The sequence below is a fragment of the Brienomyrus brachyistius genome, chromosome 14 (genome assembly GCF_023856365.1).
Source record: "Brienomyrus brachyistius isolate T26 chromosome 14, BBRACH_0.4, whole genome shotgun sequence".
NCBI classification, from domain to species: domain Eukaryota; kingdom Metazoa; phylum Chordata; class Actinopteri; order Osteoglossiformes; family Mormyridae; genus Brienomyrus; species Brienomyrus brachyistius.
In genome coordinates, this window is record NC_064546.1 from 16,568,025 (window position 1) to 16,595,015 (window position 26,991).

Genomic DNA, 26,991 nt, shown 5'->3' on the forward strand with positions numbered 1-26,991 from the left:
TTCATATCGTTTGCGGAAAGCATACCAGCGCCTTTATTTTTACAAAAGTAGGTCTTGTGCTTATTTTTAGCAGACTGGAACGGTTTCTTGATGAAATGGGCTGATTGGTGTCTAACGAGGACATCTGCCGTTAGAGCGCAGCCTACAGGAGAGACGCTTGTGTAGCCCGAGTTTTCATTCACGCCCCGTGGTTGGTGGTCATGCAGAGAAGGGTCAGTTTAATCGGAGCTTTGGTGCCCTCTGGTGGATCAGGTTTATAACTACATTGGGGTGTTCGCTGAATCAGTGATGTCGGTTTGCAAGTGACAAGTGCGTGCATGACAAATAGAAAGGGAGGTACTTGTGATTTTCATCAGGACAATTTTGGCCTGACATTAAGTAATGATATTTTCAAAAGTGTACAAATACACGATTTCTTTACATAAATAGATTGCAAAAAATTATAAACACAAGTCCGGGTAACGAGGGGATGTCACCAGCGTAGCATACTGCCTGAAGAAAAGTGATCATTGCTCCCCGAGTGTGCTCCTGCCCCTCTACAACATTTTAATAAAACATTTTATAAAAAGCGTACAAAACAGAAATAGAACCAGAGCCGACATGGATGGAGATGGGCAGACGATTGGATTGCGTCAACTTAGTTGTAATGCCATTGCGTGAACCCCGTTGTACAGGGCCAGGCTAAAATGTGCTGAAATCACTATGGATTCTGCAGTTTTAGTCCAGATTTAAGAGTCTAGATTTTCCTATATGAAATTCCCTGCCACCAAAGTCACCAAGGGAAAGGCATAAATAGTCAATACACTCTCAGAAAAAAAGGATAAAAATTTGTACCTTTGCTTGTCACTGGGGCTGTACCCTCAAGGGTCTGTTAGTTGTACCCTTAGTTGTAGGTAATTGTGCCTTTTAAGGTACAGAACTGGACTCTGAGGAACATTTCTGTACCATTGATGGTACATGAAAGCTATTTGTACCTTTGGGATGTTCCTCAAAATCCATTTCTGTACCTTAAAAGGTACAATTACAAGGGTACAGCATCAGTGACACGCAAAGGTACAAATTTTTATCCTTTTCTCTGAGAGTGTAGATGCCGCACCAGTTGTCTGGTGTTCGTGAATAACCCTTTGACTGAAAAACATAGATGAGCATTCATGAATAAAAGATCCCATCAAGCAACAGACACTTCTAAGATGGAGGGAACACATGTATTTTAAACACTTTAAATGGCCAGTAAGACAGAAGTAAATGGAAATGGGACACTTTACCTCTAATACGAACAGTACATAATTCGTACAGTGATTCTTCATATTTGTATCCATACATGGTTTCAGACTGAAAATATTCCACCACCACATGAACCTTAAGAATATAGAATAAAATAATTTAAAATGTCATGATCATAACACAAACTGATCAACAGTCTACAGGCATTTCCCTGTTGCAAGTGATATTTTACATTCAGTTCTTCCACAAACAACAACTTCAAAGCAGGGAAAACAATGCACGTGGTATGTTAATACAAACTAATGTTACTGGCTTATTTTTATGTTACTGGCTTATTTTTTTTTATCAGTACAGTCATTTACAGGTAGTTTGAATACAATGAAGACAATGGATTTCTAAAGTCACACTGTAGCGACTTGGACAGAGTGTCACTGGTAACAAATGTGTATGTGACGTTCTATACGTCCTGTGCAAAGGGGTAAAGCCGAAATGGAGTACATGAAATAGACACGCTAACAGCGCCCGTCTTATTTTCTTCACCCTAACCACCAGCGACATAGAGCAGCACATCCTGCACATTTCCTGTCAGCTTCCTGTTAACGTCAACAGTTTCAGCATAGTTCCAGATTTTGTGAAGGACATCTACAGTTTGACCTGCGATAGACAAGACGTCCCGTCCAGGGTTCGCCCTGCCTCAGACCCTTCTTCCTTTGAGAGGTCCTAGGCTCAACAAAGGATGGGTGGATTTGCAGTTTGATTATTCTCTGCTCCTTGCCAACACTTTTTCAATCAAAAACGGTCGACGTTTTCTTTCCACTTCCTGTTACTTTTCACTCCCGCGTGTCAGGCTGTTTTGGCTCTCTGGGCAGTCTGACAAAGGCTAGCAGGACACTCTGGTCCGCATTCCTAATGAGATGTCTGACTTAATGGTGAATTCATCACTGCCTTTCAGCCAGCTTGCTTTCTTCTACCCCATTAGGAGTACAAGCACTTAAAATCCAGATGCTTCCACCATGTGGAGACAGACCTCTTAGATATTCAGAGCCACCATGCCTTATTCCCACATTCATACATTTTTTTTCCTCCTTGGGGCCAAAAATAGAGAGACCACTAGTTTCTAAGTAAGATGGTGGAATCTGGTAAACAATTTTTAATGCATGAACAAAACCAAACCTCTTCTTTATAAAGTAACATTTGTATTTTAAATGGACTGTAAACATGTACAGTCCATAGGCAGCTTTAACCCTAATGCTTTTCTAGACAAACCAGTAAAATTTATCATTACTAATCAGCAGCTGATATAAAAAAAATCTAAGCTAATATATAAAGGGATTAAGTCCCTTTTTTGAAGAGTGTAACAGGCATAAATTTAATCGTTTTCAGTTAAGTGCACATCAAAGATTTATATAAACTGTAATAAAACCGCTCTTTACTTTTCGTTTGAATCCTGAGAGACAGACAGATCTGCAGTCTGACTTGTCAAAGCTCTTTTATCTACAGCTAAGTATCCATCTTGCAGCGATGCAGTTTTTAAGCCCCTGTGAAAATTTCAAGGCTTTTAAAATCCCAAAAATGCAGCCCCCCCCAGCCCGCCCCATCAGAAATCATAGGTTCTATAACCAAATGTAAACAGACGCCTTTCCAAAAGATCTTGTCAGTACTGAAAACAGCCAGTGAAGTGAGACCTTGGAGTCAGTGATGAGGGCAGCAATATAGCACCCTGTGACCACTCACCCAGGAGATGAAAGGTTACATTTAATAATCAAGATGAATGGTAACAACAGTTTAAACATGATCAATGACAGAAACCCCCTATTTACATGAAAACCCAACCTAAAATTAAAATACCACATCGCCCCCTGGTGATGCTCCTCAGAAGTGCGCCCACTTACAGTCCTACGCACTTCATTGTGAAGGTGGATAATCCTCTGCTCCCATCCAGAAAAACCAGCGACAAGATGGCGGTGAGACTTAAAGTCGGCAGAGATCGAGCGGACAGAGAGCGTATATGTTCAGTCGCAGGAAAACAGGACTGCCTGTGGGGCAGGGACACTGGGAGACCGTGGGCTACCGTCTGCTCAGAAAGGGGGGGGGGGTCTTCCCGACAAGACCGTCAGTGCGCCAGATCCGTGTGGCTGGCACTCAGGTCTCGGTTTTTCCTCAGACGATTATTTCGTTCCTGTGGAGGGAAAGGCAAGTAGTCAGCAAGGGTAACCAGATAACTTACACATGTAAATCACTGTCATTACAAGCGATTTATTAAAGTTACAGCAATGTGTCATTTGATTCTAGAATAGCTGAAATTCCACTGTTACATGAATGAATTCTACTCAGCCAATGATCCACCCTAAGGGGACTGTTACCGCCATCCAGAAATGACAAGGTGACACTAGCCAATTGTGGGCCAGGGTCAAAGTACACTGGTCTTTAAGGAAAAATGCAGCACGAGGGTTGTTTTCATTCAACTGCTACAATAGGCATCGAGTGACGCGGTGAGTTTATGTCCTAATTAGTTATATTATTGGATCATTTTTATTACTGACAAATCATGGCAGAATGTGTTGCTAATTGCAGACACCATTGCATTTTATTGTCTACTGATCTCAGGCGGGAATGTCATTCCGTCACTCCCATCAGCTACAGACACGGCCCCGAAAAGACGAACGTCTGGCTGCTATAGTTTAAGCTCAGTGTCGCCTGTCAGGGAGGTCGTCCAAGATTAAGGGTGAACAGCTTCCATTATGGAGAAGGAAAAAAAATAAAAAATTTCAACTGTCAGTGAGCAGAGCATGATTTGACATTAGCCTGCAGACCATGTCGATGTTACACAGCCGTTGTTAGTACGCAGGCCTCTGGTGTGCATGGAGGACAAGGCATTGCAGCGAGGGTGTTAGTGATGTTACGTCAGCGGATGAGGAGGCCCACCCCAGAACCTAGACTACACCTGACGTTGGATCTAAAGCTAGGGAACCGTGGGTGTTTTCTTCACACATTTCTCTTGTGGACCAGCCCTGGAGAACACTGGGACAATTTCTGCTTATGATTTACACCATCCCACCTTCAGTTAAGAAAGAAATGTCCATAGAATCTCAATTAAATAAATCAAAATGTTACAAGCCTGTATAATCATTCATTCATGCAAATCCAGCTTCCTTTTCCTCAGTTGGGATGGGGGGTGGGTAGGTCATTTTTACTCCTAAGAGAGACCCAATGGCCCTATGATCTCAGACCTAGATACAGTCCCCTCCCTTGTAGATTGTCCCAATGATCTTGAACCTACAGATGGCATCTAAAGGGGGGAGGTGTCAAGCAAGAGGACAGAGAATCACAGGCTCCTTACTTGGATGGTTTCCCCGGCCGCCTGGTCCAGTGCGTTTAGAACACCCAGCGAGCTGGCACGCTTCATGCTGCATCCGGGGGGTTGGGGGGGCGATACATGCAAGGACAAGTCAGTGAGAGAGGGGGGTGGGGCACGCAGTCACTGCGGGGATGCTGCACAGGTGGGCATGCGTGTGCAGGGCAGTTACGATTCACAAAGTTAGTTTGCCAGGACATCCTGTCCTAATAGCAAAGCCCATCGCTCGGCAGCCATTAATTATAGTAACTGTAAGAACTGTAAGTTCTTCTAAAATGAGTCGAGGACCCTGGGGAACTCAGGGGTTAACATTGCAGTGGCACTGACGTCCCAGATTGTATGTACAGTGACACGCCAGTATCCACACTGGTCGACAAGGCCACTGCTACTTACTACACAAAGCCTCTGTGTTAAAATGCAAGAAAAGGTCTTTGGAATAATACGCCCACCCACCACCCCACAACTATCCAGTGTTTGTTTATCCTACTGCAGCCCCTTCCCTCCAGACAGCTGCTCCTGGTACAGCTGGGTCACCTGACCCCCCTCACACACATTATATCAGGCTGAGATGATGGGGATGACAGAGCACTGGTACAGATCAGGTTAGTATACATCACCGTAACAACCTGCGACTGACTTCAGCTATACTGCAAGATGGTCAGTGCTGCCTATTCAGCCAGCAGGGGGGCTCCACTGAGGCATGATGACACAGCACAGGACACATACGACATTGGGGGTGTAGAAGGCATGCAGAAGTGGTCGCATTTATTTAAAAAGTTTATTCACGTTAAATAACAACGCGGCACAGAGATTTCAAAATAAAAGACACCCATGCAGGCCAGATACAGCTCTCGCACACACTCATGCAACAGGAACAAAAAAGGAAACAGGTTCTTAAAATCAAAATGTACAAACCAAAGAAAAAAATGAAATATAAAGTAATATCAAGGCAGAGAAACAAACAAAAACAGGCAGCTGAAATGGAGCCTGTGTGCTGCAGGGCTGCTCAGAGATCAAAGGGGAAACAGCTGTGGGTGGCAGAGCAGAGGGCAAACTGGACCCCAGCCACACATACCCCCAAGGCCCTCACCATCGACCGGGAAATGCCAATGGAAGAGTGAGGACACCAATGACCCAGGCATTGCCATGGGGACCACTGTTGGCAGCCCCAATCAGCAGACAGGCCCACGACTCATAGAGAGATAGAGGCGTTACCCACATCGAAGCACCAAAGCAGAACCTACTTTGAGCTTCCAGCTCTTTCATTAAATTAGGCGTGACTGTGCTGTGGGACTGTTTCTGATCTGATTACAGTACAATTCATAGGCCTAGATCAATGAAGCCAAAAGCAGCTTGATTCAGAGTATTTTGTGCTGTGTTCTATGAGAAAAAACGATTCCAGGGGACTAAGTAGCATGACGATCTATAGCACGCTTTGTAAACAGCCCAGTCCGGCCTCTTAACCAAGAGACTCGTCAAAATGTAAACCTTCACACACATTCGTTCTCCAGAACCATGGATGGGAAAGCAACTTTAAAATTTCATCGGTTAGTGGTTGAGGTCAGTAGGTCAGTCCTCATAGACACAAAATTTGGGGAGGGGAGGCGGGGATTTCATTCAGGGTGACATCATCACAAACCAACCATGGAACTGACAGGCCGTGCTGGCAGACAGTCCAGTGGGCAGCTCAAACATGCTGGCCAATCACAGTAAGACTCAGCGACTGACACCTAGGAACCGACAAGGACCTGAGGCAGCAGGTCATGGAAGCTGTTACTGCTACCAGTAAGGAGGCCGGGGGGGGGCATGATATCATCCAAATGGGCCATTGTTGACATGTGAGGTGAGGGGCGCATTTTGATGATGAGTGCTGAATGACCCTCCCCCCGCACCCCCGAACAACCTGACCTGAGAAAAGTGGCATTTGTTGGCTGTGACGTGAAGCCAGGGCACGCCACGCCCAAGGGGCTCTAGATGCCCAACCTCAGGTGCCCAATTTCTTTTTATTGGCATCCTGGGTTCTGGAGAGAGAGTCACCATCAGAAAGCGATCAAACATTGGGGCGCAGAGCCAGGAATCCGCGGTTTCCGGGAGGCTCCAGAAGGGTGTCAAGCATGGTCTGGAGACTGGGGGGGGGACCTCTGCCTCACCCCCTGTCCCCCAGAGCACTCAGTCCTCACAGCCCAAACCCCACCAGCGTTCATGTATCGAAGTAGCAGCACTAATCCCAGCAGGCGATAGCAGGGGCCCTCTTGACGGAGCTGGTGGAGCAGGCAAGGGGCACGGGCAGGGCAGGATGGCACAGGGTGGGGTGGGGGTATTAGTTACCCAGGGTTCTTGGGCTCGCTGTCCCGCGAACCGCCGCCCTTCAGCTTGCGCACCAGCTTCTCGCTGCTGCGCCGCAGAGAGGCCCGAAGCTTGCTGAAGGAGCCGCTGCGTTTCAGGGAGCCGGAGCCGTCCTGCCGAGAGAGGGGGAGGGGTTATCCTCGCACATGCCCTCCCCCAAACACACACAGACACGCACACATTGCACTTTCAGGCAATCTGCCCGCTACTGGTCTCGTCCAGGAAGGTGGTGCCGCGACTCCTACTGGGCTGTTTGAGAGCATTTATCCGGCCGAGATCGCCCCCCCCCCCCCCACCAAGGAGCTGTCCCCTTCTTCTGCCTGGTTTCCCTTTCATTTATTTCACTGCATTTCACACTTTTCTGACCCCCATACTCTCAGACCTCATTCACTCCATGAAGACACTCACAGCAGTTCAGAAGATGGAATTCACATGTTTTTTAAGTCTGATTGTGACCGATTTTGCAGATCAGTTCCGCACCCCCCCCACCCCCACCAGACCCTGCCAAACTGCAGCGTACTGCAGCAGTAACACCCCAGAGAGAGACATCACCACAGCTTCACAACAACTCTTTACAAGCCACATCATAAATCCCGCCCACAGGGTTAGCCTGGAAGCTCGTCGCTTGGTGGACGATTATGTGGTGAAATCCCAGGACACAAAAGGGCCAAGATGATCTTCTTAACCACATCTGACCCAACTTACCGCCCCATAAGCGCAGTGCTTTTTCGAACTGTGTGACATGGACAGGGGACTTATCACATGCAGCGTTTTCGTTGTCGAGACATTCCGAAAACCCAGATACGCATCCCAGCCCTATCTCCAGCCATCTTCCAAGAAACCGGGCGTGTTCAAAAATGGGAGGAGAGTTCAGCACAGCCTCTCTGATGGACTCTGATGAGTGCAAGTCCCTATTCTGGAGGGTTGTGGCGGAGGAGGAATGCAGGAGGTGGCAAGCACAGAAGCTTATACACGTCACAGGAAAGAAAAGCACACAAAGAGACAACAGGCACGGAGGGGTGAGTAAAGAGTGAGTTTTATTAGAAGTTTATTAGAAGACAAGTACACCAAAAAGCACAACACTGAAGAAATTAGTAGGAGCAGAACAGGAAGGCGGCTTGTCTGGCTTCTCCGAAGGTCAGGAGCAACGATCACGCCCTCAGCCCTCCCGCCACACCACGCCCACGTCTGCGCCGGACTCTGCACTAACGTCTGGGTTTGGTCGACGGTGAAAAGGTAGGGAATCGAATGACTGACAGGAGAGAGCACAATTAGCCAAGGATTGTTTTCTCTGCAAGCTCACGATCATGCCAGGGGAGTCAGGAGAACGTGGGAGCAAGAAGCAGAAGCCGCAGACCACACACCCCCCCAGCCATGACAACAGTACAGGGACGGCCTGGGGCCTCTCCCTGCTCAATGGGGTATCGGGGGGGGGTATCTGAATCACGCTGAACGGAGGGGGCTTGGCGAGATGGCGAGTCCCAATAAGAGGCGATTCAAAGCTGGAGACAGAGAGAGGGCGTCATGAAGATGGAGGGTCGCAGAGCGTCCGTCAGAGAGGACGAGTTAGTCGCGGAAAGAAGCATCTGGACCTAGGCCTGCCAGCCAGACAGGGACAGAGAGAAAGAGAGAGAGAGAGAGAAGGAGAGAGAGAGAGAGAGAGAGAGAGAGAGAGAGAAGGAGATACACACACAAGGAGAAAAGCAAGTCAACCAGCAGGATCACTCGAAAGCACAAACCACCACAAGGGGTACAGACTATTTTTACAATCTGCAAAAGTACGATGGAATGGAGTAGGGGAGGAGCAGAAGGGTAAAATAAGCAGGATCTGCAGCCGACGCGGATGGTGAACGGCCGCTCGGCAGACCTGCTAACCCTGCCCTCGCACTTCCTGTCAGTGCCACGGCGCCGATGGCTCCATGGAGCTGGGAAATGTAGTCTTAGGGTCTGCTCAGAGTCATGCTATCGGCTAAAGGCCCAGCCGAGTTGGGGCCACATGTGCCGCCTCGCTAAACCAGTTTATTTTCTGCCTGTTTGGCATTGTCACACAAGGGGCTCCGGCCCTGACGGTGGCCTAGTGGATTAGGCCTTGTATAAATGGCTGACCCTGCATATGGACCCCAAGCTTCACTCACCTATGTAAGAGTGAAAAGGAGAGAAAGGGGAACATATGGGGGGGAGTAAAGCATTCTAATGTAACCATGTTTCTGCAAAAGGCCAATGAAGCATCATTTCATCAACAAGAGGTCAGCAGTAAACCCAACAGAGTCCAGTAAACCCTTAACATCTCCAGCGTATGTGTGCCACTGACTGGACGGGAAGAGGGAGAGCAAGAGATGAGGAAAAAAAAAACGAAAGGTGACAGAGCAAGCATGCAGGCTTCATCGCATCTCCATCTGAAGGAAAGCTCCAGGCAAGATCTTAATTACTGATGGTTGCTGTGCCATCAGGCCGGCACTACAGCCAAAGCCCAGCTGTCCTGATGGAGAAACAGGCGACACCTGATACACGTCTGCCTTTGACAACGTGCGTCATTAAAAGTCAATAAGTTGGAGCAGCCCGGATGTGGGCTGGGTGGGGCATTGAGGTCTTGGATGGAGCTTTCCTTTGAAGGACACCAAGGCCACTGGGAAAGAGCGCAAGGCAAGCTGGCCGTTCGGAACATGCGCTGAAAAATGCTGCAGAGAGACATCCAACGGCGTACAGTACGCAGCGCCCACGCATGTGACGGTGTGTGGGGTCTCGGGTCAGAGGGCAGAGTCTCCCCTGGGAATTGCTGGATTGGTTGCCTTGCCGCTACAGAGACAGGAAGGTTCTGACGGCCACAGACAGAGAGAAGTTCTTAACGGCTTTGACAAAAGGGACAGACTTAATGAGCAGAAAACTGACTCGGGACAAAGGCTGCGGCAGATGACAGCACTAAAGACCACAGCCGCGCACAACTGAAGGCGCGGGTCTCCAGAAGCTGGAGAGACTGCCCTGAGGAACACCTCATTCAGGAGCTGCCCACAGATCCTCATCAGCAGCTAACAGGGAAACGTGGACTCCGCTTAGCACAGCCATCGGAGGGATTATTTCAGGGCTATGTTAGTGGGCAGCAAGAACACAACAAGCTTTGACCGGGACAGTCAATCAGCATAGAGGCCGCTGAGTACAGACCAGGAACGGCGGATGGTCCACATTTTTGCTCCCTCACAACTCCTGATAAGAAGCAGGGTGGGATCAAAAATGTGGACCGTCTGAGGGTCCACAAGGACCGGGTTGAGAAACACTGCGCTACTGCAGCTCGTGGCTGCATTGCTGTAGCGATTATGCACAAGTCGGCTAGCTAGACGTCAAGCTGAATGTTATATACTTATTCACGTGGGTCGACCACCCCAGTCAGCATCTTAAGAGACCTGATGGTAGTCCAGGTGCTCCATCGACAAGCTGTTACTTCTCAGTAGCCCTTTATTAAAAATTTGCTTCCCACCCACCATCTTCCCTGACAGGAGCCACAGTTAAACACAGATAAATCCTAAATAGCCAGAAGTAACTAAGGAATGACTAAGTGTGGAAAAGGCCTGGGCCTTAATGCTAATCTGCAAACAGCAGGTCCTGGATGACCTCAGGTACCTGCCCTCATCTAACTGGCAGGTGTAAGAGCAAGTCACGCCCTCTTTGCACACACACACACGCCCCTCCACCCAGTGCTGCCTGTGTACTGTACTTACCCCGTTCCATTCCACGCTCATACTCACTTCCTCGCCCCCGTCTGGGCCACTTTCATACTTGACCACATCGGAGTTGAGACTCTCGCGGCTGTGCTGTTTCTCGCGAGCCTCAGGGTCACCCAGGACCTCCGCCACACGCTGCTTGTGTGCCGTGTCCAGGCCCTATGCACACGCATGCACAAACAGATAATCTGTGTTAAAAACAGCAGCTCCACACCAACTCCTACTGTAGTCAAAGGCGAACAGAAACGCAGTTCTCTTAGGGGCCACCAGGTGGCGATTTGACAGTCCATATGTTTCGGATTTTAACCAAACCGGTCTTAATGGTTGCTGCCGTTAAAATTTTCGTTTGCACCAATTTCATCTGAGGTATATTTATATGGTGATGTCACCACAATGGAGTTGGCACCCCATTTGCATCCAATTTGGACCAAAACAGTCTCAATCGTTTGTGCTGTGTAAAATGTTCTGTTACCGAGTTATACTTCTTTACTTATACCATTACATAATCATGTATGCCGTTGCAGGTTTCATGTAAAATGTATTGCCACGCCCCCCTGATTTAGAGGGGCGGGCATGTGCTCAAAGTCTGTGCACATCACTGGTGTGGTAAATGGGTTTTGGGGTGAAAGGAGAAAAATGGTAATTTATAGCGGTACGGAGCATCACAAACAAATATCACCTTCAAACGGAAATTTGATAACGCGACACAAACGATTTAGACCAGCTCGGCTAAAATCTGAAACAAATGGGGGGGGGGGGGGGGGGATTACACGCAGGTCAGTGTCCTGCGTCTAACAGAACGGTAGGCCGAGTTAAATGTGTTTATGCATTTCTTCCTTCTGCCACCTGAGAACTGCATAAACAGTCTGGGATTAGACGCCAGTCCACATCCCAGCATGCTGGTCTATATACATTCAGATGCTTAATAGAAGGTTTTATCAGTAACATCAGACAGGAAACATACAAAGAAACACGTGCTCGATCCTTTAGCCACCCACTGCCCTGGTCTTTAAGATCCGACACCTGACTGCTAATGAACAGAACGTCATTTACCCGGCCCACCCCGCTTCAGACGCGCACGTCGCCCCCCAGAGGCTGGCCGCGAGTACTGCGCGGAAACTCGCCTGCTTTCGCGAGCGCATTGCTGCCTCCTCCAGGGTCTCTGCCGCTTCAAACTTGCCCTGCCGCCTGTAGAGGGCACCCAAGTTCTTCAGCGTGGTCGTCACGGTGGGGCTGGGGGGCGGCGAGGAATAACGGTAAAAGTGAAATTAAAAGTGGGCTGTGCTGGAAGTACCTTAATGTACTTCATGAGAATCATGATGAATTCATTAAGAGTAATTACAGTCATTAAGTGGTTCATGAGCCCCACGAAGTGTAAATACTGCGTCCGGTAGGACGACTCATCACTGAAAAGCCGTGGCACCTTCCCACCCGCCAGGTACTGACCTGTCCACTTTGCAAGCTTTGTACCAGCCTCCATACTCCCCAAAGGGCGACCCGTCTTTCTGCTTTCCCTGGGGGAGGGGGGGGGGGCACATGTCACTCAAAGCAGGACTGTTCATTGTTCCAGCAGTCGGTGATCTGCGCTGGTTTCATGTCGAGCAGAGCGAGCAGACTAAGCCGTCACCAAGAGCTCGTGAGATTTGAATATGGAAAGCAAAAGGTGACAGAAGAGGAAGAGCTGTAAGAGCAACCGCTGAACACCCAACCAGGCTGCATTTCCTCTTAAACAGACCACACACCACGGCCAGTTTTAGTGCTGCGTAAGGGCCTCCAGGGCCCTGGGGATCGGCGGCATTGCAGAGCCCAGTGCTGAGGCAGTGGGTATGGGCACAGGCAATTGCTTTTAACAGGACACTAACGGTGCTTTTCCACTGCCACCAGGAACCGAGCCGTACACTGACCCACACCCATGCTGTCAGTTTCCCCGTATGCAAGCTGTACCAGACCTGTACCCATGCTGACATGGCACTGCTAGTACCGTAACAAAACTGAGCCGGCTGTGTCACCACCATCTGATTGGTCAAAATACACAGGGACAAGAAAGAACCGGTGACCTGCGTCAATATGCATATATTACGTAAAGGGAAAAGGGACTTATTCACTGTATTATTCATTATTAGCAGCATCGCACATTGCGATGTATTTAAGCAATCCTGATAACTCAGAACTTGTGAATTTCCAACCTCCTACATTAAAAAGTACTATAGAAAGGCTGAAGGCTGAGTGGATTCGTCATGCAAATCTTCATGAGATAATGTTAAGGGCGCCATCACTCAATGGCAACATAAGAGTGATTCTCACAGACGTGCTAGCAGAAATCAGCACATAATGAATCACGACGTACACCACGTAAACAGTAAATAAGCGCCTCCTCGGTTTTACGTGGCTCTCCAAACCCGGTGACCTCTACAGAGCCGACCCTTCGGCAGAGGAAAACCGAAGTGAACCAGAACCGTGCCATAACTAGTCTCTCTTCGCAGTACGGCTCAGGTAAAGCTTGGTTCCTGAATACCAATGAAAAAGCCCAATAAGTCAAAATTACCAAAACGGCCATCACTCACCTTGCTCAGCTCCTCTCTTTCCTCTGCATGCATCCAAATCGGTTTGTTCATATCTACATAAATGAGGGAGAGAGCCAGATAAACGATATACCGGGGGGGGGGGGGGGGGGGGCTCACTGACATGGCTGCTTTGCCCACCAAAAGGTCACCATTGTGTCTGAAGCTCGCCGGCTGCTTCAGCTGTGGCAGGCTGACAATCCCTGACCTTTGCTTCACAGAGAGAGGTCAGCCTGCAGAAGCCCAGCGAAGGCAGAAGGAATCACAGCCAGCACCTGGCCGTTTGTCACGCTAATGCTTCGCTAATGTCTGTCCGGATTAGTGGGTAGGGGTTCAGGCACAGCAGCGATAAATCTCCGCAGTAATGAATATGGGACCTCCATAAACACGGCAGTACAACACGGGGCCTGATACGGACGCGGCAGGCCTGTCAACGACTGATAAACGCTTCCTGTCTGAGGCGGGGAGGGGCGCAGAAAATGGAAAGAGATGATGTCACAGGCGCGGGCAGGCACACTCACCGTCCACACAGCCGAATTCTCTCTCGTGGGCTCGCGTGAGGATCTCCTTATACAGCGTCTCAGCCTGCTTGAACTTCCCCTGCTTGAGGTAACAGGATGCCTGGGGGAGGGGGGGGGGGGTAAGGGGAACAGGACTTACCGCATGGACAACTGACCCCACAGATCATGTATCCAAGTCAACAGACAGCAAAGGAAAACAGCATGAGGCTCTCCCAGACCTGACAGCCCAGACTCACGTCATACAAGAGCACCGAGCTCAGTATGGTCCTAGGTCTTCGGGATCGCGGCGGGGAGGTTAACATCGACCCCCACCCACCACTTCAAAATACCCTTGCCTGTGAACCTCTTAAACCCACACCCAAGTGCCTGTATCACAGATCAACATCTCACCAGGTTGTTCTTGGTCTTGGCCACATTGGGGTCGTCGGGTCCCAGTTTGGTCTGGTAGATGACCAGGGCCCGCTGGTAGTAATGCTCCACCTCCTGGTACTTGCCCTGATTCTGGCACAGCAGAGCCAGGTTGTTCAGCTGCTTGGCCACGTCGGGGTGATCCTTACCTAGAACCTGGAGGCAACACACACACAGGCAGTCCTCGTCTTTACCAAGGTGGTCTATGAACGCCTCTGTAGAGGACACAACCAAGACCTAACAGAGCGGAAGAGTACACCTTAGTAGGACCTTTACACTCAACTACCATCCACAGCAGGACTGTTTTCCGTCTGGTGGGGGGTGAAATGATATACTCTGGGGGGGGTGGGGGGGTGAAATGATACACACCCTGAGGCTTAAAGTACTCGTGGTAAACAGTAGGTGTCATGGTGGGGCCTGGGGGAGATTGTTAGGCTGATCATTAGCTTTGGAGCAGAGAACCTGTGCACACTGACAACACCGAGGGGGTGGTGGGAGATTCTCAGGGGGGATATGTTGGGGGAGGGGGTGGCTCACTGGAGACATGCGGCGAACCTTAAAGACGCTGTCCAGCTTCGCCTTGGTAACATTTCAATAGGATACCGGTGCTGATCACTCCCTCTGCCAGCGAGACTGAGACCTACCATAGGCCAACCCCCCCCCCCCCTACACCCCCTCAGCTATGACTGCCATCACTCACGGTGTTATGTCAGCAGGTGGACTGGGAAGCAGGCAGGGAACCATCAAGGCTTTTGATCTCAAACTCAGAACAAGGACATCCAGTGCTGTGACCACAGCCTGACCCACCTGCTCCCGGATTTCCAGGGCCCTCTTGCACAGTGGCTCCGCCTCCTTATACTTGCCCCTCTTCCCATACAGTACAGCCAGGTTATTGAGTGTGGCCGCCACCTGGTGCATGGGAGGGGCATAGACACAGATTAACAAGAGGAGACGGCCAGTCTCTTACCGAAGATCAATCACCAGCTCACATCATTCACTGGAACACGAGACAGAAGACGTGAACATCCAACCAAACAGGAAGTCTTTGGCATGCTAAAATTAATGACAAATCAGCACAAACATAGAACAGGAGACAACGCGGTGGCTGCGATTGCTCTGATTGGACGCACGATCAAGCCCCAGTGTGCCAGTGAAAAGGAGTGCATGAGAGCCTGACCTCTGACCTCACACCATGGGCGAGGGGCTGGAGCAGTGTGGGTGGCTACACTTTCCACAGGCCTGGGGAGGCACATGGAATTCAGACAGGGACACATGCATGCACCATATACCAGTCAAATAATGGTGCTACTATCATTAACCTGACCAATATGCATCACTTGTGTGTCTGTTACTTGGCTTTCCTGAATCAGGATGATGTTCAAACACAAACATAATTCCAGAAAGTTCTGATCAGACATATGACCAGCTGTGGTTTATAAACAGGGTGTAGGCTATTGCCATCTGCACCCCCCCAGACTCCCCAGAGGGAGGCGCCTCTTCCACGCCCACTGATATTAATCACGTGGCTTCTGGGAAGCTGAGGTGACATTCTCCCACCCCCCCCCCCCCGCATCCGGAACATGCCCGGCTGACAGTTTCCGCAGCTGGAATTGCGGCTGATGCGGCAGAGCTGACTCGTGTCGACAAGGTAGCGCTGAGCGGCTTTAAGTGGAACACGCCTCATCAAACACAGGTCACCAGACTGACAAGTTACAATATCCTGGTTCTCATGTCAACGTTTGCTGTGAATAAACAGCATTTCCCCCTCTTAAAGACAGAGACACGCTGCAAAATCTCCCGCCCTCTCATTCTCCTCTGTGCCACCGAAACGCACCGCTGGGTGGTCCCGACCCAGGGTCTTCTCCCGGATCGCCAGTGCGTCGTTCAGCAGGTTTGCGGCCTCCTTGTACTTGTTCTGGTCCCTGTTGGAAAGACGAGGACAGGACCGACGGGGAAGGGGGTGTCATGTTGTGCCAGCAACTGCTGCCATTTCCATGGCGGGAATATATAGATATTAAACCATGAATAATGTAAAAGACATCACAAATAACTATAAAATATTATGAACAGTCACTTAAGATTAACCTTGGATTAAAAAAAAAATAATAATAAAATTAACTAAAATAGCCTCTAGCTCGACTTTACCTAAAACCTAAAAGTATCAGTGACATAGTATCTTCGCCTAAGGGAGCAACAAGAATGGCAATACAACAAAACGTGTTTAACAGACAAAGGAGTTTTGAATGTAGGACATACAGGTGGATCTACGCCTCCAAGGAAAGAGAGGCGAGTCGGCCTGGCGTGTCTTTGTATAAAAGTTGTATAGATGATCTGATCCCAATGGTTTTTAAAACTAGGAAGGAAAAGGTCAGCTGGCTTAAATTCATGGTTCCCATGAGAGCACACACTCTTCCCAGCCCCCAGAAACTATGTGTCTGTGTAAATCCGGGCCAGTTATGTGCTCATCGCAGCCTGGCCGTACCTGTAGACCAGCGCCAGGATGTTGAGCATGGTGGCCACGTCGGGGTGGTCGTGGCCGGAGGTCTTCTCCAGGTCCTCCAGCGCCTGCTTGCACAGGGGCACGGCCACCTCGTAGCGGCCCTGCGAGGCGTACTGGATCACCAGGTTGTGCAGCGTGCGCAGGCGTGCCGGGATCTCATAGCCGCCTTGCTGGGCGGCCGCCACAGCGGCACTGCCCGTGTTGTGCTGCGGCACTGGGGGGGGAGACATGGAGAGGCGAGGCGTGTTACCATACCTACCAGAAACATTGTCAAGTAGATAGAAAATAGGGTGGGGGGGGACTGTGTAATACATCATCTGTAACTGTTAGAAATGCTTTCTGGTGCAGACGGCTGCATGCTGAATGCGAGTAGAGTGTGCAGGCTAAACAGGTTTGACAACCGAAGCAATTACTCCAAAACAGCTGTGGGGGGGGGTTATGCAGGAAGGCCAACCTGTAGAAGCCGGTACCTGAACACATCAGGCAATGAACACCGTGAACATGCCAAGAAGAACAGAACTTACTGCCTGGGCCCTGCTCGTCCTCATCGTTAGGGAAAAGGTCATCCAGGTTCTCCTTGGAGGAGTCAGAATCTTTTTCATCCTGGGAAGGGAGGCAGAGTCAGTTTGGGAGAGTCAGTATAGATCTATGACATGTGTTAAGGGTAAGGAGTCCACTGGTCTTCAGGTTAAGAAGTGTCTTTCCTACGTATTTTTACAAGAAAAATTCCAGACAAGAACAAACATTAAAATTCTGAGGAGGACTCGCTGATGGGGAGAGGGAGAGACTGGGGGTGAGGAAGACTCACCGAGGGGGAGAGGGAGGCGCTGAGGGTGAGGAGGACTCGCCGAGGGGAAGAGGGAGGCGCTGAGGGTGAGGAGGACTCGCCGAGGGGAAGAGGGAGGCGCTGAGGGTGAGGAGGACTCGCCGAGGGGGAGAGGGAGGCGCTGAGGGTGAGGAGGACTCGCCGAGGGGGAGAGGGAGGCGCTGAGGGTGAGGAGGACTCGCCGAGGGGGAGAGGGAGGCGCTGAGGGTGAGGAGGACTCGCCGATGGGGAGAGGGAGAGACTGAGGGTGAGGAGGACTCGCCGAGGGGGAGAGGGAGGCGCTGAGGGTGAGGAGGACTCGCCGAGGGGGAGAGGGAGGCGCTGAGGGTGAGGAGGACTCGCCGAGGGGGAGAGGGAGGCGCTGAGGGTGAGGAGGACTCACCGAGGGGGAGAGGGAGGCGCTGAGGGTGAGGAGGACTCACCGAGGGGGAGAGGGAGGCGCTGAGGGTGAGGAGGACTCACCGAGGGGGAGAGGGAGGCGCTGAGGGTGAGGAGGACTCACCGAGGGGGAGAGGGAGGCGCTGAGGGTGAGGAGAACTTACCGAGGGGGAGAGGGAGGCGCTGAGGGTGAGGAGGACTCACCGAGGGGGAGAGGGAGGCGCTGAGGGTGAGGAGGACTCACCGAGGGGGAGAGGGAGGCGCTGAGGGTGAGGAGGACTCACCGAGGGGGAGAGGGAGGCGCGGAGGGTGAGGAGGACTCACCGAGGGGGAGAGGGAGGCGCTGAGGGTGAGGAGGACTTACCGAGGGGGAGAGGGAGGCGCTGAGGGTGAGGAGGACTCACCGAGGGGGAGAGGGAGGCGCTGAGGGTGAGGAGGACTTACCGAGGGGGAGAGGTCCTCATCATACTTCTTCAGCTGGTTCATGAACTCCAGGTGCTTCTTCTCCTCCTCCAGCTGGGCTACGCTCTGCTCGCTGCGCTGCAGCTTCTGCTGCGTTCCTGCCAGTTCATCACGAAGCCACTGGTTCTCCTGGCACAGGCGCTTCACCTGCGCCCGCAGCTTCTGCTTCTCCGACTCCACTGTGCTAAGGTGGCCCGACAGCGCCATCATCACCTGGGGGGTCAGGGGGCAAGCGACAGAAACAAAGTAGGTGAAGGGTGGGGTATGAGACCACCCAGACCATCAGGTTTCTGAGGTGAACCGTAACTACCAAACTCAGCTCCTATTTAAACCCTCCTCTCTTCCTTAAGGCTATATTCCCCAATCCGGTCCTCGAGAACCCACATTTGGTACATGTTTTTTGCTCCCTCCCAGACAATCCACATTTCTGTTCCCTCTCAGCTCTCCACTGGGAAACTGAGAGGAAGCAAAAATGTGGAATGTCTGTGGTTCCCCGGGAACTGACCTGGGAAACACTGCCTTAAGGTGATCTTGGGCGCCAGATATCATGGCCCCAGGCGCAACCTGACGAACCCCTGCTCATCCCGAAAGTGTTACCCTGGCACTGACCAAGGTGGGGTCTCACCTGTGCCTCACTCAGCCCCAGTTCCAACATCTCCAAGGACTTGCGGATCATCACCGACTTCTCCTCCACCAGACTGCTCTCCTCGTCCTGCTTGAGGCATCGCAGCGTCTGGAGCAGGCCATCCAGGATGGAATGGTGCTCCTGCTTGAGGGCCTCCAGGCCCTGTATCACCTGCTTGGTCCTGGAGATGATCTCGTCCTGGGAGAGCTTCTCGTCCAGATCCTCCTTCACACACACCATCGTTGACATGTTCTCATGCATCCTGGGGGACAGAGGAAAAATACCTACTCAGTCTCCTTTCTCCTAGCGTTAAATTAACACAAGGCACTGAAGCACATCTGCTTGGTAATTTCTCAGCAATTATCTCAGAAGCTTGATCCCGTCGCCAACAGAAATTAAGTTCGCGCCGTCAGTTTTATAACTAATCGCATAAAAGCATATTTTGTACAAAGTGAAACAGACCTTGCTACTGCTTCCACTGCAAAGAAAATCTGTGGTTAAAAAAGGGAACAGAAATTAGATAAGCCTGTCCAGGACCATTTATTCAGCTCGGCGTAAATGAGGTACATTCTGCTGGCAGCACCTGCAAGTTAACAACAGCACCCTATTGTTGGGGTCGGTGAAAGAAACTGAGGAGACAGATCTGAATCATAGCAGAAGCTGTACAGGGTCTCTTTCAAGTCAGGTTCAATGCTGGGGCTTAAGCAGACATCACACCTGCCCCTCGGTCCCTTTTTCTCAATCCCCTTCACATAAAAATCGATCACGAAAGCATCACGATCATCTAAAACTGCACATCCATTGTACAATTCATAGTTTTGCTTAAAGCGTTTAGATCTTGTTCACTAGTCACATATCTTTCTGTATTTTCCACTGTCTTCCTAGATGGCAGCTTATGGCCTGGGGTTAATGCTGCAATCAACAACCTTGTTTGAGGTGCGTTTAGCTCAACATGGGTCGACCTCTTTCCCTAAAACAACACCAATTTGCTTGCAGGAATAAAAGGGTGCTCTGATTTCAAAGGACCCCCTCAAGTTCGTCATGTCGCTCCTTGCAAATTGTTTTCTTCCGGTCTGCATACTTATCAAAATACTGCCACATTTCAGAAGGCATTTTAAGGCCTGAATGCTATAACACTCACCCCCACCAGTGCTATTAAGGCATGTCTATTAAATTAAACCAGGACTGGAGCTTTCCGATAAAGGGTAGCTGTACAGAATGCTTATGGCTGTTACTTAGCAATTTATCACACATGTGAAATCGATAAGTGGTCTGGACCTACCCAGAATCCTCTCTACCACCATCCATCCAAATACAAAAAAGTAGCCTCACCATCTGCAGGCTCATCACTGTTAAGACCTAATGAATGCTTTCCCGAACGAAGCATGTAGCCAAGGGCAACAGGGCCTTGTCCCTTATGTCCCACCATTGGGCAGAGAAATGGGAATCTAATTTTAGGCCATGGGGGCTAAGCTCATTAGAATAGAGGGAAAGGAGCTTTGAGGAAAACTCTCATTCAATGAACAATGAGCTTGGTAGATGATTCTGGCATGACTTCTGCTCACCCATCATCTCAGAGCTTGGTCACTGCGGACGAAATGATTACAAGATCAGTTCCCCTTGCAACATCTTCTGCTACATGTGAAGTGTTGGAACCACTGGGTGTATTCCTTAGGGAGATTTATTCAGCCCTGGGACGACATAGACCCGAGCACGGCACTATGATGGGATAGCCTCTGGCAGAAAAGACACACCTTCGGCATGTGGCAGGAAGGGCGGCACCACAAAAAAAAAAAAAAAAAAAAAGTGAAAGAGAGAGAACATTCTAGTCCGTTTGATATTTACCCCTGTACCCAGGACAGGCTTGTCTTGGCAGATTGCCTCGCTGTTTGAAAGCACCACAGGGCTCGTCTGGGCTTAAAACTTACAGTACAGACAGGTAGAAACAGACACGCTTAAAAGGGATCTGAACAGTCCAGATAAATAAGAACCTGAACCATCCAGTGACTTTCATCTGGTTTAATTTAATGTCTATTACACTTCTTTAGCGGATGCTTTTATCCACAGCGACGTACATTTGAGACAGCAGGGTGAGCGGAACCAGAAGCAACTGGGACCGGCTCAAGAACAGAAACATGAAATTGTTTTGCCGAGCATGAGACACAAAGCGGCGACCTTCTGAGCACAGGCTCAGTGTCCTTACGCACTAATCCACACACCACCTCCAGTGATACACCAACACAATACCTTGTTTCTTTAATGTGCAAACCCCTTACACTCTACAATAACCCTTCCATACTGGAGTAATTTTTAGGAATTGCTGCAAAAATCACACACAATCAAGTCATCGTTAACATTAGGCAGAATGCTAACAATCAGGGTAGCATTTCAAAGCAACGGTCCACTCCTTCAGTCCTTCTCAGGGTTTAAAAGGAAAGCTGTCACCTTCTAATGAATGATGCTTCCACAGGATTACTACACGTTATATCCTTGCCCAGTGGGTTGTTTCTGCACAGGCGAGCTGTAACGAGCTGTTCATCAATGTATTGTTTTTTTATTTTAATGAAATTACCATTATGCTTTCAAAAATGATTTAATACATCATAAATGTTTTCCTTTAATATCACTATGTAACTATGAGAGTAGTTCAAATTATCACAAAACAAAAAGGAGGTTTGCAAGTTGTGCAAAGTTCGACGTACCTGAACAGAAAAAGCACACCCGCTATTCTGGACGATGGACCACCAGAATAGGCAAAAGCAACGTAAGTGTTGTCTGTTCATGATTGTTCAATTATCGTTAGTACGAAGAGCTTTTTAGTATTTCTGTCCTTGTAGCTCCTAAATATGCTCATTATTAAAGCCATAAAGTTGTCTGCCTGCTACCTGAGAATATACATTGAGTATGTGTTTGAGAAAATGTTTAGGCTTAAATCTGGGCTTATTCTGCATGGACTGACGGTGCCGTTGAGTGCGTTTCTGCATGATGGGCTTGTTTAATAAGCAAGAAGCAGCACCACACCACCAACATCTTTAGCTTGTTTATCCACAACATCTTCTGTTTTAGAAGATGTTGTGGCTGATGATCTGTCCCTTACTTGACTTCAGTGCTCATCGCTTCCGTGATTTACAAAAACTGCGGCACGTGGATTTAACAATAAGGACACACCAAATTTATACTGTAGAGATTACTAACTTTTGGGCGTCACAATACGCACCTCATTAATATCTTAGGCAAACTAACCAATTTGCTTATCGAATTGTGGGTGGAAATAATGTCCATATAGTGTTGAAAAGTCAGCGTCCATTATCTAAAGCCCCACGATAACATACAGGATATTGTTGTCAAAATAAAATTAAACGGTCTTGATTTTCCAGAGGAAAAATCAATCATTTAGATTAAATCGACCAAACAGAAAGATAGCTGATAGATTAATCCAAGAAAAATAGTCGTTAGTGGCAGCCCTACTACAGATCATCTTGTCCGTACAGTCGATAAGGTAACAGGCTGGACAACGCTTAGGATGGCTGTTGCCAGGATACAGAGTGACGTAAACATGACATTTGAGCAAGGAATGCTTGAAAAAGAAGGCGTCAGAAGAGAAACGGTAGTTTAAAAACAAAAACATTCCAGATAAATAAGAACAACGACGGCAACCAGCGTAGCAAACACTACATTCATGATGTTCCTTGAGGGAACCAACACCTACGTGTTCCATAGGATTTTCTCAGGTCCAGCTATTCCTGCTTACATGCTCTCAGGACGTGCAGCGGTCGTGAGCTATCGGCCCAGAACTTGCCTCTCTCCTGCTGTGCAAGGTTGCCAAGAGACACCGCGATGCTGACGCACTAGGCAAACCAAGGTTTGTACATCAAGCTCACCTGACGCAATAGTAAAGAATTTTCATTTAATTACAGCCAACTGCCTCATTATGACATCTGCAATGACAGCAGATACATCCAAGAATGCGCTACGGTAAGGTCATGTGACCCACACAGCAACAGCCATCTGACTCCAGCAGCTGCACTGGCAGAGGGGAAAGGGGCAGGTATGACTATGTGGACGGGCAATGGATCCTGAAGAACTGGATGTATGGAAATGAAACCCTCTGTCCACACATATACACGCCCCAATTCTTTGGTCATGTGATCATAAAGCATGTGATAGGACAGGAAAAGCAGGCCTGCCAGTTTACAGACCATCCCACCTTACACAGGCACCGACACACACACACACACACACGTTATCTTACAGTGCGAGACCAGGCAAGCTCAGTCCTGGACAGATAAGCTTTCCAGAATCCTGTATGAATGATTACCGATCTCTTAGAAGGGAAAATGAATCATCTCAAAAGCACCGGAGAAGCCAGTAGGAGCAGCAAACCATGTTCATGCATCCCTTTGAAATGTAAATATGCCATTTTCCAAAGAGCTCCAGGGACCACAACAAAACAGACGTGGGAGTGCGGCGCTTAGGTGAATAGCGGAGATTCCCTACACGTTCTGCTTTGCTAACTGCCCCCCGCTCTGCAAGAAGACATCCTTCAAATGGAGGTGCAGAGAGTGGACAGCACCTTCACAGCAAGGGATGTGATCACAGGTTCGGATGCAAGCACCGAGAAGCTAAACCGAATTAAACATGAGTGCAGTCAGGTAATGTTACAGAGCTTCAGCCCTGCTGCTCTCACACAGCACACTGAATGCACAATGTTCAGCTTAACCTTCAACACCGTACAGTTTTGATATTCTGAATGACGACCCACGCTTCTTCTCTGACAGCCAGAGTGAGTCAGCCAGCAGGATTCCCTCAACCAACCTGGACGATATGGTCCGCTACCAAAACATGAAATCTGAACCCCGATGAGGAGAGGAAGTGTCCCCAGCAAGACAATCACATTTGGAGCTGAAAACATGTGCCATTTCTCCACGTCAGTGGACAGTGAAATAAGGGTGACATACAACTGACCGCTTCTTTCCATCAGTGCTTCTGAAAAGCAGAAGAGAAAGTGCAGGAAAGACAATATACGGGCGGAACAAATATACATTAGCGGCTCATATGTGATACAAGATGCCCAGCAACATCACATTCATGGGGAGGATCCTGGGAAGGGCAACAAGGAGGAGGACCTGGTCTGGTGAGTTTAAAGCCAAGTCGATGGGTGGAGTTTACAGGGTCAGGTATTTACGCATTAGCTAAAGCGATGGGATGGGTACAAGTTCCTATAACAGAGAGAGAAAACAAGGGTGAAGAAAAGAAGAACAGCAGACTGTGAACAAACAGGATGGGTGCAATTCAGCCACCACGCCTCCGAACACGGCAAAAGAGAGCGCACATGTGCGAGAATCCAACTTGGAAGGCTCAGAATGTGCCGTATACAAGCAGCTAACCTAGTTAAGTCCAGGGTGACCTGGAACGCTTTCATCACCACAGTCTCAGCCGAGGGACAAATATGCTGGCTCGATAATAGCTTCCCATCTCCCACATGATACGATTTACACTGGAGGAGTTTAGTGCCGTAATTTATAACCTCGACTCCAGCACGATGTGAGCCACTAAGACAATTCCGCAGATTGACTGTGGTAGCACACCAAAACTGAGATACAGCTCTCGTTCACATTTCCGAGTCTTCTGGGAGAGGCTGTAACCCCCATTGGTATCAGGCCAAGATTCCTCTGTTTAAAAACCACAGGCTTCCCCCTGTTCGCAATGCCGGGAAAGGGACCCCAGTAGGGACCTGAAGGTCAGGTTACAGGGTGCAGACACCCTGTGGCATCAGGCAGATGTGTGCTTAGATATTAAGTGCAAGTGTTCAGATGCTGGGGCTTCTATTGTCCAGCCTACTCATCCAAGGAGACCAGAGGGACTGTAAAGCATCCTGAATCCTGGTCATCCACCCCTCTTTTAGGTGTCAGAGTAGACATGAACACCACACATCCTCGCCTCGGTGGTCCCATGGTTCAGTCACTTAATGACACTTTCATAAAAGTTCCCCAAATCCTCAAACACGAAACACTTGCTCCCCACTGCTGCAAGGTTGCACAGTCCACAGAGACTACTGGCTACAGTCCACCAGCAGAGTCAAGGCAAGCACTCAGACTATTATTTCAGCTGAACATGAAAAGGAGAAACAAAAGCCATGCTAAGGTTCGTTTCTCCTAATTCCACTTCTCTCTTCCTGACTGGGCACACAGGATCAACTAATTACAACTCAGGAACAAGTATCAAGAAAACTGAATACCCCGACCCCATCATCGCAAATCAGTCGGATAAACAGAAATGGCAGTCTTGCTGTATTTGTTGGTACGGGAGAGCGCAGAGATTCAGGAGCGCAGCGGTCTTGGAGAGGACCGCTGAGGCGCAGCTGCGGCTGAACGCGGAGATGGTCCACCTGTCGACGGGGGACACACTGGGCCCTCAGTGCGCTTTGCCACAAGCACGATCCCGGGCCACACAGACCCGCTTTGACCAAACCGCACCGCGATTACGCTCTGAATTTCAATACTCATCGCCAATTCATCTTTTTACGAAGACATAAAAAGAGGGACACGAAAAAAATCGCATGAATCACGCGCGCTGACAAAACACACCTCGTGTGTCCTTGTGGAGGGACAATGAGACAATGAGGCCGTTATAAAAACTAACGAGTGTGCTGTGCAAAAGGATGCCACACGATGACAATCTAGAACAACAGACATCTAATATACCGATATGACGTGTCACATTCCCACGTTAAAACAATCACTTTGCAGTTATCTCGCCCTGTCAGTCGGTGTGTATCCTGGTTACGGTATTTCAAAAAGCAAAGTTTAAGAGCACAGTTATGTCAGCTGAATCGGTGGAGCGGAATGTTTGCAGCTATCGTGGTTAATTATGCGTTAAGGTCTGCAGCACATCGTAATCGTACATTACTTCAGCATGACTGGATTTCATTAATCGTCTGTTGGGCATGTTTAACAGGCTGTCTGTGCAGCCAATTCGAGATCTTAATACTTATTACCTGATAATTACTTTTCGAATGAAAGCTTATTATATAGCAAATTGATGCTTCACCTACTCGTCGGAATACAACTGTGTATTAGTTGCAATAAACAAAGTGTTGGAATTAATAGAAAGTTAGCGATGAAGTCAGCTCGGACAGAGAAGCCGAAGACGGTGGTCGGGGGGGGGGGCTAGTTTGACGGCTTACCGCTCCGCTTAGCATCCAGTCTTCGGGTTACTTATGGGCAGCGATTCACCGGTTTATTCCGGGGGATGGGTGGGTTCGTCGCACACCTCTCAGCCGGCCTTCTTTCTTAAGCTAGAGAGGTGAGCTGCAGGCGGGGTGAGCTGCAGGCAGGGCGAGGCCGCCGGCAGATACAAGCCCCCGGTGTCCGAGCTTCAGTACGGCTTCAGCTCACCTGGTCCCCGCCTGTACAAGCGATTACTTAATAGCGGGGGTCTGGAAAAACGCGTCTGAGCGAACGACACCGCGGGACGGCCTCCGGTGGGCTCAGGGCGGCCGCCGGATCTCACATAGTCGTCGGGCCTCAGAGGGTGGGCAAAGTCGCCAGTCGAGCGTTGTGTTCTTCGGATACTTGAACGGGGTTTCGGTCAGTCAGAGGCGCGTCCCTACCCGACTGACAGAAGCAGCTTCCTGCGCGAAAATGGCGCTGCCTCAAGCCCCAGAATCCCCCTCTTCCTTGATCATGACGTCACCCTACAAGCCTTAAAGCGACAGCTCTCTTAACGTGACATAAACCGCGGTTGGGCGGAGACCGCGGGTAGCGGACGTTGGAAAACATGCCGAGGCTGGAAGTGTTAGGAAATCACGCTTTCTCATGAGATTATTTTTGCCACCCACCGGTCGCAAATATTAGAGCCATTTCTTTTTAGAAATAAACGCATGTGAATACTATTTTCCCCAAAGGCAAATTACATTACACGCAAAAACATTTAATTGTAACAGGTTGAATATTAAAATGTTTTTGTCGTAGGGCATCGATGAAATATTTGAGGGAACCATAACAATATCTATTACCCTAATACATAAAGTGTGAAAGAATAAGTTGCAAGAGGATTAATGAACTATA

General features: G+C 49.3%; 1 protein-coding gene across 4 annotated transcripts; it reads right to left on the minus strand.

The window, feature by feature from the left end:
- Positions 1–1,183: 1,183 nt before the first annotated feature.
- klc1a (kinesin light chain 1a) lies at positions 1,184–26,613 on the minus strand. Of its 4 annotated transcripts, XM_048975283.1 has the most exons (16): positions 26,109–26,613; positions 18,923–19,184; positions 18,280–18,510; positions 17,156–17,234; positions 16,614–16,845; positions 15,966–16,053; positions 14,939–15,040; positions 14,114–14,287; positions 13,724–13,823; positions 13,206–13,258; positions 12,088–12,155; positions 11,766–11,874; positions 10,639–10,800; positions 6,908–7,038; positions 4,565–4,631; positions 1,184–3,403 (listed from the first exon to the last, which is right to left on the minus strand). In XM_048975283.1, the coding sequence occupies exons 2-16, from the start codon at positions 19,181–19,183 to the stop codon at positions 3,338–3,340; spliced, it is 1,923 nt and encodes a 640-aa protein (XP_048831240.1). In that variant the 5' UTR covers position 19,184; positions 26,109–26,613; the 3' UTR covers positions 1,184–3,337. The 4 variants fall into 4 exon arrangements, with proteins under 4 accessions (XP_048831240.1, XP_048831241.1, XP_048831243.1 ...); XM_048975284.1 differs by lacking the exon at positions 4,565–4,631 and having other exon boundaries at positions 26,109–26,611; XM_048975286.1 differs by lacking the exons at positions 1,184–3,403; positions 4,565–4,631; positions 6,908–7,038 and adding an exon at positions 7,946–8,523 and having other exon boundaries at positions 10,666–10,800; positions 26,109–26,610.
- Between the last annotated feature and the right edge of the window lie 378 nt (positions 26,614–26,991).

Bases quoted from the DNA above. Each gene is read 5' to 3' on its own strand.
- klc1a (XM_048975283.1), bottom strand. From the start codon at position 19,183: ATGCATGAGAACATGTCAACGATGGTGTGTGTGAAGGAGGATCTGGAC. The intron at 18,511-18,922 runs GTGAGACCCCAC...CTGACCCCCCAG, and splicing joins TGGGGCTGAGTGAGGCACAG to GTGATGATGGCGCTGTCGGG. The intron at 13,259-13,723 runs GTGAGTGTGCCT...TCATTTATGTAG, and splicing joins AGAATTCGGCTGTGTGGACG to ATATGAACAAACCGATTTGG.